The sequence below is a fragment of the Anoplophora glabripennis genome, unplaced genomic scaffold (assembly GCF_000390285.2).
Source record: "Anoplophora glabripennis isolate ALB-LARVAE unplaced genomic scaffold, Agla_2.0 scaffold306, whole genome shotgun sequence".
Lineage (NCBI taxonomy): Eukaryota > Metazoa > Arthropoda > Insecta > Coleoptera > Cerambycidae > Anoplophora > Anoplophora glabripennis.
Window position 1 is genome coordinate 269,743 of NW_019417798.1, and position 16,517 is coordinate 286,259.

General features: G+C 33.6%; 1 protein-coding gene across 3 annotated transcripts in view; it reads left to right on the forward strand.

Annotated features, from left to right (window-relative positions):
• LOC108909270 (tyrosine-protein phosphatase non-receptor type 4) overlaps positions 1-16,517 on the forward strand; it is a 28,035-nt gene that overhangs the window by 6,003 nt on the left and 5,515 nt on the right. The window contains exons 4-10 of one of the 3 annotated variants that reach the window (XM_018713559.1): positions 630-750; positions 812-1,052; positions 5,613-5,861; positions 9,245-9,402; positions 12,320-12,552; positions 12,656-12,838; positions 16,117-16,392. In XM_018713559.1, coding sequence (XP_018569075.1) covers positions 630-750; positions 812-1,052; positions 5,613-5,861; positions 9,245-9,402; positions 12,320-12,552; positions 12,656-12,838; positions 16,117-16,392 — 1,461 coding nt within the window. The remainder of the gene's footprint in view (positions 1-629; positions 751-811; positions 1,053-5,612; positions 5,862-9,244; positions 9,403-12,319; positions 12,553-12,655; positions 12,839-16,116; positions 16,393-16,517) is intronic. The other 2 variants (XM_018713560.1, XM_018713562.1) reach the window with 2 other exon arrangements.

The following is a 16,517-nucleotide window of genomic DNA, read 5'->3' on the forward strand; positions in this document are numbered from 1 at the left end:
AATCATTAGATAAGGAAGTAATTAATTTATGTCTTACTGTTTAATTTATACATACAAAACAAATAAATCACAGTATGTTGTCTGTTCCTTGCATTATTTTTTTGCAGTTAATTTATCCGTTGTTTTTTGTGTTTCCTCTGCTTAATATCTTTAATGAGTAGACGAATTTTCGTTCAATTAATGTGAATTAGAACAAAATTTAGCTTATACGTTAAATTTAAAGCCATAATAATCATTTTAAAAGTACATCAAATTCTGTCGCCTCAGTTCAAGGATTAAGAACTAATAACGCCATATTATGGCTATGATAAAAATGTTCAAATTCCTTATTTAATTTTATAATTCCGTCAAGGACTATAAATTGATAGCTGTCATTCGGTGCTATTCGTTTTTAGATTACCTTGGAAAATAATCGCCGCAATATCCCCTAAAATTTGAAAATAATTATATTTTTAGTTCTATTTAAATCCCATTATTTGTAAATATTATTTAGCAATAAATCAAATTTCACGACTTGTTTAAATATCGTTTATTGATAACATTTCTCGTTTAATGCCTATTTAATGCCAGCCATCAATTGAAATAAATAATTACTAGTAAGTACGACTCAAGGCTGCTGTATCTTTCAGCTGAATTAGGAGATTATCAGCCTGAGGAGCATGGACCAAACTACTTATCAAACATGCAATTGGTTCCGGGCCAAACGGAGGAGATCGAGAGAAAGATATCGGAACTCCATAAATTACACAAGTAAAATATTTTTCCTTACACTGATGAAGGGTATGAATTCATCTGTTTTCTTTGTTTGTAGAGGTCAATTACCTGCCGACGCTGAATTCAATTTCCTGGACCACGCCAAAAAAATCGAAATGTATGGCGTGGAACTACACAAGGCGAAGGACAACGCTAATAAAGAATTGCAGTTAGGGGTTACGCATATCGGGCTTGTGGTGTTCCAAAACAATATACGGATAAATGTATTTTCCTGGTCCAAGATCATGAAGATATCGTTTAAGAGAAAACAGTTTTTTATACAGCTTAGGCGGGAACTGGTGAGTAATTCCATGCAGGAAATTCGTTTTATGGTATATTCACTCCACGACGTGATCAGTGACCCTGAAAACCCCCGTATACCAAATTTGGCACGAATAATTTTTTGAAAATTTGTTTGGCCATCTTTGATCCGCTTTCTTGAATTTTGCAAAATTGACCTCGGATTCGTGGTCAGCAACTCCGAAAACCCCCATGTATTTTTGAAAATTTGGTCGGCCATCTTGGATCCGCCATCTTGAATTTTGCAAAATTGACCCCGGATCCGTGAGCAGCGACCCCGAAACCCCCGTATACCAAATTTGGCGCGAATCTGTTATTTTTTGAAAAAGAACCATAAATTTTGACCGTGGATTCACATTCGGCAGGGTCTTAACCATATAAATGAACATTTAAATATAGAATAAAAAAATTTTTGAATTTTTCCTAGCACTTTTTGACCTGTTTTTTGAGGTTAGGAAATTCTTGTGATGTGATAGCTCAATTCTGACACCGAATTCGTGATCAGGAGGCAAAAATACTACGGATAATATATGTCGCATGAAAAGTACAGACAACTATTTTTTTTGTGTGGCTGTGTTATGTCATGACCATTTTCTAACTAAGCAAAATAATCGTCCCTCTTATAATTCTGGAGAATTTATTCCTATATTAATCACAGACGAGGTATGCTTCAATCTATATGTCCCCATACCATTTTAACAGTGACCTTAATTAATAAGCGAGGACATACAAGACAGATAGTCAGCGGCGAATTCTGAACGATTACCTAAAAAATGGAAGGAAAATCTTACTACACATTTTTATCAAATTTTTTTAACTATCATGGTCTGAGAGTAAATTATACATGACATAAAATCAAGGTTGATAATGTTGATATATACATATCGTCATTGAGCGTGAAATGCCTATGTGGCCTTTGGTTTGCAGATGCAATTGGTTAGTTTTCATTCCTTTTATTATTTAATAAAACCTCATATTTACAAATTATAATTATTCTAGCATAAAACCGTGTTTTTGTAAACGTCCTATGTGCAAAAGATTGAAATTCGTCTTCGAATAGCTATTGTTTTTTCACCCTCCTGTAAAAAATGGTATTTTACACATAGGGGAGTTTTCACTCTCAATGATGATATGATGCAACTGGTAATTTTATAAATGTTTAGAAGTTAAATTTCAGCACCTACTGTCAAAAATAAAATTTATACAAATAAAGTGCCATTTCGACTTTTACAGATGTAATAGGAGCGTTTAAAATTTTTCGGATCGTAAGACGTGTGAGCAAATTTGCTACGGTAGCCTTTTCTCTCATATCTCCTGCGCAAGAAGTTCTCTAGCTGAAAGCGCATACAATTCATACAAGATTTTAAAGAGATTCTCACGACATTGAGTATGGATTTTTTACAGCGAAATTGTCAGATCTTTGCTTGTGTAAACGTTAAAGTAACTCATTGTATTTTTTTTAAAAGTATTAAGCTAGTTCAAACAAATTAAAATATATATATCGGATGTTTCACGTTAAATCAATCACTGCTCTCGCCAAAATTTGAAGACACTTAATAAATGGTTTTGGGCGTGCAAAAATTAGTTCTTCCCAATACTTTCAGATGTTATCTGGCAGAATTTGAGAATCCAATATGGCGGCCCAATATGGCGTGTGCAAATGTAAAAAAAATTAGGATTCATCCCATAAACTGCCTCCACAATATTACGGATAAATCCGTCTTTAAATAACCTTAATGGGGACTTCGAGATCGCTGTTCATAAATTTTCAGAAGATTCGAGTTGACAGTTTTTATATAACTGCTTGGCAAGCCATAAACTGCAAAACTCTTATGCAGACATCGTTCAATGGTCGATTTCACAGACAAGACAAGTCAGACTAGTCATTTCCTATGTTTTCGAAGTCGCTATAAATCATAAATTGAAGTCACTTTGATAATATCGTATCACTTTCCTATTCATGTCTCGCATTAAAACATTAAAGACTAGTTGTTTTTAATGTTTTTGGGGTTGCCAAATTGTAATTTAAAGTCGGTTCAATTGTATTATGCCACGTTCTAATTCTAACCTCAAAAAAAAAAAAATTTAATCGTAATGCTCCACATTTTCAACCTAAATTCTAAAAAGACTTGAAAGTAGCTTCTTTCCTAGCAAATCATGTAACAATTTAACCTTGATTCCCTACTTTATCGATATCAGTTCTCATCATGTTGGTCCCTTCATCAGTTGGAAACCTGTTCTCGAATTCGACGAACGATAATCCTCAATACTCTCGAATATAGTAATTTTAAGAAATGGGATTTTTTGCCAATACTGGCATTTTATTACTTTTTTGTATGGTTTCCCGAGTACAAATGCTACTGATAAATCGAGATTGAAAAATTCAAAATATCCACGGGATTTGAATTCATGACCCCTTGTTTTAGAGCAAACTGTCTTGCTAACTGAGCCAAGGACCTCTCTGACCTCGAAAACAAAGAAAAAAATGCTTTTAAGATTCAATTCATAGTATGAATGAAAAATCACAATTTTTAAATTCTTTTGGTCCAAGGATCAGAATGTGATTTGATATCATCGAAACGACTATAAATTATGATTTGTCAACCCCCGGAAACATGAGAAACGACAAGTCTCTTAGGATTGATCGCAGTATTAATAAAAAATCTTGATTTTTATTTTTTTTTTAATGTTACTAGAATAGAATAGAAGTGTTTATTTTCAAATAAACTAAAAGGAATAACATAATAACATGACATCGTACTATCCAGTTGATTTAAAATTACGATTCAGCGACTTCAAATTATGACCGTTGAACTATGTTTGAATAAAAGTTTTGTGGTTTATGGCTTGCTAAGCAGTTATATAAAAACTGCCAACTTGAATCTTCTGAAAATAACTTAAGATTTATGAACAGTGAATTCGAAGTCCCCATTAAAGATATTTGGAGACAGCTTTATTAGTAATATATTCACTGGAGGGAGTTTATTGGGCGAATCCTAATTTTTTTTACACTTGCAGGCGCCATATTGGATTTTCGAATGCTGCCACATAACATCTTAAAGTACTTGGAAGAACTAATTTTTGTACGCCCAAAACCATTTATTAAGTGTCTTCAAATTTTGGGGAGAGCCGTGATCGATTTAACGTGAAATGTCCCATATTATAATACAGGCTGTTACAAATTCGCTTCTTATTAGAGGGATCTCTGAAACAGTAAAAGATACGAAGTAGCTTAAATGGGGGCAAAGTTGCATAATCAGGGGACCTCTAAAAAATCAAGGCTAACAAGATTAGTTTTCGAAATATTTTAAAAAAGCTGAAATATTGAAACTGATATTGAAAAAGAGAACACTTTCTCATGGCAACTTTTTGTCCTCTATCGAATGGCATTATCAATTTTTATATGTAACGAAATTTTATTACATTTTTCGCAAGCCTTCATAACCCCCAATACTGTACTGACTAAGCCCGAACCAGATTCAGACGATTTGTCTCGAAAAGTTCATCTTCAATGTATTCGTTCCAAATATCTCAAATTTTTTATGCAACTTTGCCCCATTTAAGCTACATCGTATCTCTTACCGTTTCCGAGATCCCTGTAGTGAGAAGCGAATTTGTAACAGCCTGTATATATTACTAAAAAATTCAAATTAAGTCAATGTACTTTTATACCAGAAATCTAGGTACGCAAATGTAATCACAGACAAGGTAGTTAGGAAATTGTTGATATTGCAAGAAACAATTCTCTATACGCTAGATGCCACAACTAGCATTGAATTATACCAGCAATATATTTGTCAGTTTTACTCCAGCACCTACAGGATTTGAGCAAATCGTCTGAAAATTCTGAAAAATCGTGATAAAATTTATTTGGACAATATAAAATCTTAATCTTGTGTATTATAATGCGCTGAATACTAGTTAGTCTTCCTGGTCCTACGTAATTGAGTTATTTGAGAAAAATCCCCAAAAAATGCAAACAATCGCTAGAAAACCACTTATTTCGAAATTTTCACTGAATGAAGAATATTATTTGGATCAGTCCAAGATTTATTCCAACATATTTTGATGCACTGAACACGAATTTGACACTTGTTAAGCTGTAGGTTAAGTATTTTGAAAAAATGCTGGAAATGATTGAAGCACCAGTTTTACCATTTAAAATTCTGTAATCTTGAATGAAAAATTTCAGGCTTAACTAACACTGCACTTTGTACCGTTAGTTGCAAATATTCGATTTGTATTTTAAACTCATTTTATAATAATCGATAACGATTCACTAGCTTTGGGTCTGCAATATTGTCTATTTTTCATCGCTTGAGTGAAAGCAACGTACAAACCGGGAATATATGATTTACTCTTGGATCCTAGTTATTACAATGAGTCCATACCAATAATAAGTTTATTTTATGTTCATTTTAAGAAAGTAATAACAAAATTGCAACTATTTTAATGTCTCTGCGTAACAAATGTCTTTTTTATTAATTTATCAACCAATATTATGAGTCTTTTTACATTATCGAAATTAGCGAACCTGAAACATTCCCCTATCGTTTTAGTCGGAATCTTACGATACCCTGTTGGGCTTCAACATGGAGACGTACAGATCTTGCAAGACCCTGTGGAAGGCATGCGTCGAACACCACACGTTCTTTAGGTTGCACTCGCCAAGGGTAAGAAGAAAATTCCCCCTATCATTAGGTTCTAAGTTCACATATTCTGGCCGCACAGAGTTCCAAACAGTATCTGAGGTTAGACAAAGAGGGATATTAGAGAGAAAATTTGTTAGGTCTCCTAGTAAGCACTTGGTAAGTCCCAATTTGTGTACCTCGAGCACCCTATACAATGCATGCTGTGTCATTAATTCTAAAATCATTAATTGAGAAATTCCTATGAACACTAAATTATTTTTTATTTAATTTGATGCATTGGATAGTTTTTCCCAAAACCATTTTTCTTTTATATATTCTATGACTAACAAATTTTTGGTTTCTAATGATCTCAATTTATCAAGTGAAACTATACACACAAAACACCTAGATACTGTTTAGGAAATGTTCATAGCAATTTCTTGAATCCATTTTTTCTTTTTGTAAATAATGTATACAGGGTGTTAATGAACTTATATCAAATATTTTTGCCACATGTCCGTTATGTCAAAATGAGGTAAAGACACGGATTTATATTGAGTAAAATGTAATTTTTAAATCTGACTTATCTCAACATTGCAAGGAGCTACCTTTCGAGAACTGCTGATTTTCATAGAAGATGTTCCATGTACCCACCATTTGCTTGCACACAAGCCTCAGCGTGACGTATCCAATTCGCTTGCACGTGTTGCAACATTACCACATTCTCTTGAATTATATTACAAGCTTCCGTAATACGAGTTGCAGTTGATCGATGTCACGAACTTCTGTGGAATACACAACACATTTCACATATCCCCACAAAAAGAAGTCAAAGGGTTGAGGTCCGGGAACTGGGGGCCATCTAACTAGGCTGCCGCGACCTATGCAGCGATATATAAAAAATCTAGATATGAAGCACCGTCTAAGCGTCTAGGCAATTCAAAAGGTCCTATTAAAGTGTCATTAACGATACCGGCCCACATGTTCGCTGAAAACTGTTGCTGAAAGGTATCGCAATGTATTTTGTGTGGATTTTCGATAGTCCAGTGGTGAGTGTTGTGGACGTTACGTACACCATTTCGACTGAAAGGAAATTGGGGATTCCTGAAGCAACCATTTGCAAAAACCTCGACGTAGTGGAAAATTCTCAGGAGTAAGCCCTTGAACATGTTGAATATGAAATGAGTACAACTGTGCTTCTCGTAATGTCCGTCACATAACATGATGCTAAATATTTACTTGCTGTGCGATATTTTCTGGTGCTACGATGCGGATCTTCTTCAATGAGATCTAAAATCATCTCCTCGACATTTAAGATTCTTAGTGGTCTCCCTGGGCCACCGTCGCGACCTCGATGCGGTTGTACTTCACCGGTGTCCAAAACTCTTTGCGCTACAGCAACAAATATTCGCGGTGCGGGGGCACATCATTCAGGATATCATGCACGGTACACTTGACAAGCTCTGTAGGCATTTTCGTTTGCTTCGTCATAAATTATGAGCATATCATAATATTCGCGGTTGCTAAATAAATGTGGCATTTTCAAAAGAGAAAACTTGGAAATATGGCTATTAATATACTCTCAAAAAACAGCACAGCAATCACTAGAACAATGTATTACAAACTGACTTTCGAATACAGTCCGGCTTCATAACAAACCTACCAACTCGTAAAAAGTATTACGGAATCTTTTGTAAGTACTCGCCGCGATAAAATGCATGTATTTCAGCAGTTCCAAAACAGTTTTAAACACATTTTTAATTAGCTTTTTTCTCTGTGACCATAAACTTCCGATACAAGTTTGTGACATCAGTTAACTCAGTTTTTGTTCCTTTTTCACCTCTTTAAATTTTTGACACAAGTTCATTAACAGCCTGTATTGTAAATAAGTTAGTTAAGACAGGGTGGAACTTTGAATGGGGGTCATATTTATGCCTTTGCCTTTGACTTTTAGAAATACACAAGTTTGTTTTCCCAAATTCTGTGGTTTTCATACCCCACCACTGGACAGACCAGTGTAACCTGAAACACCCACCAGCAGTAGCCACGAGGCGTACCCAGTTTGGCGCAACAGCATGCATTATCAAATTTAATTTTTTTTATTAATACTCATTATTTTCATAATATCACAGAAATTTAACATAAAGACAGGTAAACACACCACACTTTCACTAAACACTGAAATATTTAACTTTATATTTATGCAATTAAATAAACTACACAAAACACTACACTACAAATTCTATTTCTATTCTAGTAAAAACTATTAATTTTCGCAGAAAGTTGTTAAATTACCTATTGTATTACAAACACTTCGTAAAACCGATGAACTGAAATAACAGATGTAATAAATGAAGCAGTAACATATATGGTCCTGCCTGTTTTGCCGATATAACATTGGCCCTGTTATCGGATGGATTGATATTATGTAGTTTACTTGAACTAGGTCATTGTCAGAGGTCATTGATGCTGAGATTCACAAACTAAACACAGTGCTTAAAGAATTAGTAACGAACACTTTTTATATTTAAAATATATGAAATGATTTGAAAAAATAGTTTAAATCTACCAGATTATTAAGTATTTTTATTTATTTTTTAGTACATTTTATAAAACAGCAAAAGCAATTATTTTAATACATAAACTAGTTTTACTTATAATTATTAAAAACATATCCAAGCCTATCCACGTATCAATATTAGTTAAAAAAATGTGGTGACTTTAAAATAACCTGTTACACTGTTGCAAAATTATACAAAAGCAATCTGTTTCTATGAAATTATTTTCCATTGCAGTTTCACTCTCTGCCAGTCATTTGGTTTTATATGCAGACTGTTGATTTGATTAAAAAATACATTTTACGTGTTCTGGGCAACACATATTATTATCCCTAACAAACAGACCTCCACTTAAAGTTACACTGTACATATGTATATTTTATTCGAGTTTCCAGTACCTTTGTGTACATGTGCATTTTGATTTATAAAACTTTTCTGCTTTTGATTGATGTACTATAAAAAACAGAAAAGTATTGTTAATAGTAAATAATGTCTCGTGTACATGAAAGGGATTTCTGACTAAATTTAGAAGAACTTTTAGGGAATTCAAAGAAATGCATTTGTTACAAATAAGGGAAATCGTGTGCAAAATTGGAATTGTGGTTTGAAATGATTATACTAATGACAAATATTTGATCAGGAAAATTGTCCTTATCAAAACTTGTCTTCCTTTTCAGATTTTGTTATGTGATTTCCTGTTTTATTCCGAGAATAGTACTCATTCGTTTTTGAAAATCATTTTCCATGGAAGTATGTAGTCATTCGTTCATTGATTGATTCATTTGTGCTATAGGTTGTAAATTAATTTCAATTCTGAGAACCGGTCACAGCATTGTATTATTTAATTTCCAAACTTTCTCAGTTGAATGTGGAATGAAGCTTCAGGAACGAAACAGGAAGAAATAATAGGAAAGTTCTCTATAGGGACTGTCCTTATGGGATGTACAGGGTGTTTTGGAAAAAGGTGCCATAATTTCTGAGTTTTTCGTTTTAATTTTTTAGATTCGGCAGTCTGTTCCCTCTCCTCCTGCTTTAGAGGATAAAGGAAAAGTTTTGACAGCGCCCGCCAGACCTCCCGGACCATATGCCCACAAAGTCACTTCTCTAGGCACTAAGGAACCCAAAAAAGCCTGGACGGAAGACTCACACATATCAGATGAGTAAGTAAATTTTTCTATTAACCTGACGTTAATTTGACGTTAAATTGACGATAAAAATTTACTTCATTTGTAGGAATTAATATTACTTTAATAAAAGTTGGATATAAACAAAATTATTGAATAATTTAATATGTCTATCTTTAAATTGTTGTTTCTGTTAAAATACAAAATGCTTTGTTTAGAATATCTAATTTTTAAAGAATTTTCATAACATTTTTTTAAAAATTTTTTAATTTATAAATTTATTGAATTTTTCTATTTCATTAGAGTTGTTGCAAACATTGTGATTTATTAATTTATTATTTATTTGTTAATTTTTCAAAAAAATGCGGCGGCATTTGAAATAAATGCTGTAATAAAAAATTTAAAAAATTCGAAGTTACCTGAAATATATTTTTTGGTTTATTTTTTGCAAATGTCACATGCTGTGCAGTAGCGAAATAACCGCAAACGCTCTGCCTGATTCACGATTCCAGACTCGCCCATTGATAAAATACTGTTTTCTTATTATTTCAACTTCAATTCTGAAATCAAAATACGTAATTTTAGTTTTATTGTTAAATTCAAATTTCATCCCTGTTTCGAGTTGGAGTCAGTATTAACCTGTGTAATGCGACTTCTACAATTCGTGACTCATATTCTTACACAAATACTTTCAATACCATAACATAAAAACTGGTATTGGTGGGTGGAATCCAGTAAAACCCCACTCCAGTATCGTATCGGAAATCAGTGAGGTTTAATTTAATTAAAGTTTTCAATTGTTAGTTTGTTATTTTGTATTTTTTTACCTAATAATTACATTTCAAGCAGACAGCCGTTCTCAAAATGTAATGTATAAAGGGGCAGATTTAAAAAAAATGTACAGCTTCTTTATTTTTTGACCAATTTCAAAATTTTTTATTTTTAGAATGTAGGATAAAAAAACTATCTAACTGTAATGCTGCTGTTTTCATTAATGCAATTCATGGCCAACTAGGACGCATTTTTTTGATGCCAAAACAGCCAATTGGTATTACCAATTTTTTTTCCAAAAAACAGATTACATATTCTCATTCAGCATCCCTTAAAATGTCCTATCACCAAGTTTCATCAATTTTGATACATCTTCAGACAAGCACTAGTTGGTCGGTATTGCATTAATAAAAAACAGCAGTATTATCACAGTTAGATAGTTTTTTTACCCTTCATCCCGTAAAAAAAATTTTTGAAATCGACCAAAAAATAAAGAAGTTACACGCTTGTACAGGGTGGTGCAATGGGTATTGACGATTTTTGAGACGCCACTGTCCGAATATGAGTAAAGTGGAGGGTATATTCAACCGCTTAAAATATTCCGCATGTAATGCCATTTAGTAGCCATGGAGACGTGGCCAGTGAACCAACGCAACTTTTGCGTTAGGGCGTATCACCGATCGGAGTCTGTTATTGAGGTGCAACGACAGTTTCGGCATGAATATAACATTCCAAGGTGTGGTAGAATTCCTTCGCGCAACACAATTTTGCGGTGGGTTGCAAAGTTTCATGATCATGGAAGTGTAAAAAATGAATTTGTCGGTTCTATCAAAACTGTGCATACACCGGAGAACATAGAGCGAGTACGGCAAGCTGTAATAAGGAGTCCAGTTCGTTCAGCAAGGCGTAGCAAGCAGTAGCATAAAACATTACACGAAGAAGTTTAGGTCGAATTTTACACGAAGACCTACGATTTCATCCATACAAAATTCAAGTTGTTTATAAAATTTTACCGCAAGATTTACCAGCACGATTGCAATTTTGTAGAACATTTTTTGATGTACTGAACCCAAATGTTTTAAATTTGATAATGTCTGATGAGGCACATTTCCATTTATCAGGATATGTGTATCAACAAATTCACGAACAACCTCTGCATTCCGAAAAAGTTACCGTATGATGCGGTGTGTCTGCATTCAGAATACTAGGCCCGTACTTTTTTGATAAAAATGACTGTACAGTGATTGTAACTTCTCAACGGTATTTAGAGATGCTTCTAAATTTTTTACCTGCTGAATTGCAACGACGGGGTAGAAAATAACGTCTTATGTTTCCAGCAGGATGGAGCAACAAGGCATACTCCGCGAATTTGCATGGCTGGTCTAAGAAACATGTTTCCTGGACGACTTATTTCCCGTCATGGTGATTTTAATTGGCCGCCGAGGTCACCAGATTTGACCAGCCCTGATTTTTTCTTATGGGGATATTTGAAGGCTAGGGTTTTCGAAAATAGACCTCCACCCTACAAGCTTTAAAAGACAACATTACTCGAGAAATCAGAGCGATAAACCAGGAGATACTGCTACGAGTTACAGAGAATTTTCAATCATGACTTCAGGAATGTTTAGAAAAACGTGGCGGCCATTTAAAAGACATTATTTTAAAAAAATAATTTTCGTTGTCAAACTGCATTATATGTGTAATAAAAATATATCTTTTTGACCTTGGTTGTTTCATTGGTATATCAATAATAACACTCTAAAAACCGTCAATACCCATTGCGCCACATTACGCAACATCACGGAGTGCTCGCCTGAAGATGTATCGAATTTGATGAAACTTGGTAGTAAGACGTTTTAAGGGATGCTAAATGAGAATACGTAATCTGTTTTTTGGAAAAAAAATCGCTAATAGCAGTCAAGAAAACACGTCCTAGTTGGCTATGAATTGCATTAATAAAAACAGCAATACCACAGTTAGATAGTTTTTTTTAGCCCACATTCCAAATTAAAAATTTTGCCAAAAAATAAAAAAATTACAGGCTTGTATCATATTTAAATGCGACATCCTGTAAATATTTGTAATTTTGACAGATAACTTTCTCTGGACCCATGAACGTACATGTATATGAACACATTTAAGGATAATTCTGTATCATTTACTTACATTACTTTTTTCCCAGTGATGGCGGTTTTCTGGAAAAGACCCTAGAAGGTCCGTTCTCACCTGGTATCGCAGGCAGGGTCATAAGTTATGCCGACGAGGAGCCCCCTTCGCCCACATCGAACGGTCTGTACGACACCCCTCCTTACAGCATCAGCCATTCCCCCACCTCGCAGATAATAGAAGATGGCCTTGTAACAATTGTCCTCTACCCCGACGAAGATGGAAAATACGGCTTTAACGTCAAAGGTAGTGGTAGAAGTAGGATTTTATAGTCAGCGTCCTTTCATTTTTTGAAATTCTGAAATATGTGTATTGTATTGTTGACGTTTTATAATATTTTATCCACTTCTAGGTGGAACGGACACCGCCGTACCTATATTGGTGTCCCGAGTGGCCCCGAACACCCCCGCGGACAAGGGAACGCCGAGACTTACCGAGGGCGACCAGTTGATCCAGATCAACGGCCACGATGTTTCTCACGCGCTCCACCAAGATGTCGTTAAGCTTATTCAAGATGCAAGGGCAACAGACTCAGGTTAGTCCATTTTACAGATTGTGTAAGCGTAGTATGTTTTCTTTATTGAGAAAATAGGAGAACGCAAATCAATGATATATTCACAGTTATACTCACATTTATACTACACAGTGCAGCTATTAAGTTTTAAGACTAAGATCAGAAAATAAACGTAAATAATCAGAACGTAAAATTTTTTTTATTTTACTCTATGTACACATCAAAACACTGGACGCGATTCGCTAACCGTTCTAGCGCATTAGCGAAGTCATCTGGTGCCTCATGCAGCTCCCTCATCTCAGCTTTTTGAATTGTCGAAATATCATCAAAATTATTGCCTTTTAATTGTGATTTAATTTTCGAGAATAAAAGTCAAATCTGACTAATACGGTGGGCGGTTAAACAAGATAACGTTTTTTTTTTTTGGGCTGAGAATTGTCAAAGAATGAGCGTTATGGGCTGGCGTATTATCGTATAACAGAACCAACTCCATCGACACGTACAATTCTGAGCGAACTATCGCAATTCTCTTCAGCAAACGATCCAACACATCAGAAACTCTATTCATGTAGAACGTTATAATTTCGTGATAAATACATATATACTGATGAAATTTTGTTCCGTAGTTCAGAAGGTTTTCCACTACGTAGTTTCGTTGACCGCACATAGATAACGCCACACACTTCGTCACAATTAAATCAGTCTTAAAACTTAATCGCTGGACTGTACATCATTTGTTAAATAAAAATGAAACATACTAAATTGAGTATAGTGAAAAAATATTAAAAAAGAACTTGTGGGTGGGTTGTAGAGGTGTTTTAAAATTTTATGAGCTTTGACTTGACCTTCATATGTGCCGAAACATAATTCCGGCCTAAATTATTCTACGTCCTAAAAACATTACATCTATTATTCACAGTCTATCTCAAAAGTCTCTATACAAATATGATAATAAAATGCCCTATTCTTTATTATTTTAATTTAATCAATAAAAATATATATAACGAACGTTCGCCAGTCGACTTTATTGATGCCCAAGCGCCTTAGTTCATTTCTGGTTGTAATGAGGTACGTGGTCTAATTCTGAGTCAATGTTTTCACAACATGCTTATTAGAAGAATTATGCGGATACGCCACGCCTTTCGCCCATTTCGCGGCTCATGAGATATTAAAACACCTCTACCCTGATGAATAGCCACAAAAGTTGCAAGTGTGAATACTGAAGTGACTTATTTTGATAACTGATGCCTCATATTTACTTTTCTTGAACTTTGATCTACATCTCGACCATTTCGAAAACTTTCGAGTTGAGTCTTGGCATATTAAATTTAACATCACGTTTTATAGCCATGTACGTCAAAAAAACCTTTTTCTTTATTAATAATTTCAATAAAACCACTCTAATACTTTGGTGATCAGGAATCGTTATAAATAGCTTTGAAATAATCATTATTATTTGTTTATTGACATTTTGATTGATGAAACACGTGGATTTAAATAAATCCGACAAAGAATTGAACTGCCCTACATTTTACTAAAAATAAGTTAATAGGTTGTTCAAATATTATAATTCTGTTGTGAAACCATATAATTTATTGACCAGTCTGTATTTTTATTACACGTAAGTGTATCGCCAGCAAGTAATTTTTAGTTGTTTAGGAACATCCTGAACATTTTAATATTACTTAATAATGAAGCAGTATAACATTGGTAAGTAAAATAACCTTAGATTTGACAAAATATCGTTCAGTGAAAGGTACACAAAATGGACTAAAATAATATGTTTGCTCGTTAAAAATGAATCATCGTTCGACGTTCAGTTGTGTGACAGAATGAATCACGTTGTCCATTTGTGTGATCATGCAAAAAATTAATTTTTGCTTATGTTCTTGTTCTTTTACCGCAAAACTTATGCTAATAGGCTGTTTAAATATTTGTTTCATTGTGAAACATTAAAATTTCTTTGCCAGTATGTTTTTATTACACATAAGTGTATTGTGGCAAGCAATTTTTAAAAAATTGCCAAATTACACTTGAACCTTGAAATCACATTGTTCATTTGTATGATCATTAATTCTTTAACCACTCTTTTGCAGTAAAACCTACTATAATAGACTGTTTAAATATTAATTTTATTGTGAAACAAAATTTGTCAATGTATATTTTTATTACACATGAGTGTATTGTGGCAAGTTATTTTTAGTTACTTAAGAATATTCTGAACAACCTGCACTGAAAGGAACACAAGATGTGTAGTAAAATGCTGGAAAATTTTATTTTTGGAGAATTTTCGTCAAGCATATACATATAAGAATAAACGAGAAAAATAGCGAAATATTTTGTATTTGAAAATTCTGAAAGTTTTCATTATTTTCCAACATTCTCATGAAAACTGTATATTGAATTATTTTTAGAAAATGCTCCTAATTACTCTACATTTTCCAATATTTATAGAAACAATATTTAAAAAAATAGTGTGAAATTTGAGAAAATTCAGAAATAAGTTTTACTTTTGTGTTTTTGAAGAGAATGTGCACAATAGTTCTTGCCATTACAGAACTATGTTTAAGAATATTCTAATAATTTAAAATATTTTAAGAATGGTAAATAAAATAACCTTAAATAGAAAAATAAGGGACAATAAAATTCTAAAATATTTTGTCCCCTCAAAACAAACCACATCGTTCATTTGTGTGACGGAATTATTGATGTGATTATTTGTGTGATCGTTAATTTTCCAATATTTATAATCGTATATATTCTTTTTCAGGGTAAGTTGTGCTAATAGTCTGTATAAATGTTATAGTTGTGTTGTCAAACTATAAATTCTTTTTTTACAGTGTAATAATTACACAATGTTTAGTGGAAACTATTTTCAAATATTTAATATTTTGATAATACAGTATCTCTTAACAATGAAACAATATAACATTGGTAAGCAAAACAACCTTAGATAAGTGAAAATGACGTACAATGAATTATTGGGTCACTCAAATCAAATCACATTATTTATATGTGTGACGGAACAAATCACATGGTGCATTTGTGTGATCATTAATTTTTCAATACGTAGAATCGTATATATTATTTTGTAGGGAAACTTGCTCTAATATACCGTATAAATTTTTAATAATAAAACTATAACATTGATAACTAAAGTAACTTTAGATTTGAAGAAAGATCTGCAAAAAGAGGAATATGAAATGAGCCAAAATATTTTGTAGAGTTAATAAGCAATCACTGTCATTCGTGCGATCGTTAATTTTTTGTATACTCAGAACCATGTCTGTTGTTTACAGGGAAACTTGTGCTAACCGTGAAACCTAACGCTCACTACCAAGGCCTTGAAGAATTCGAAGAACCTCCATATCAATACGTTCCCGTGGGAGAACTGAGACCGCCATCTCCGGGAAATGCCTTACAGCAGAGCATGCTCCTACTGGCAGACGGCTTAGCCAGTGGCGCTCTAGTGGCTAGATACGAAATGTTGTACAGGAAACACCCTGACATGACCTGTGATGAGGCGGCCAAACCCCAAAACGTCAATAAGAATAGATACAGAGATATATCGCCTTGTAAGTAACTTGCAAAATAGAAATTGTAGAAAATTGTGAAATTTTGTATTTGTATGAAACAAAAGATAAGAATTCTGATTATTACAAAAACTTTGAAAATATCAGGATCATTTTTGCTAAGAAGA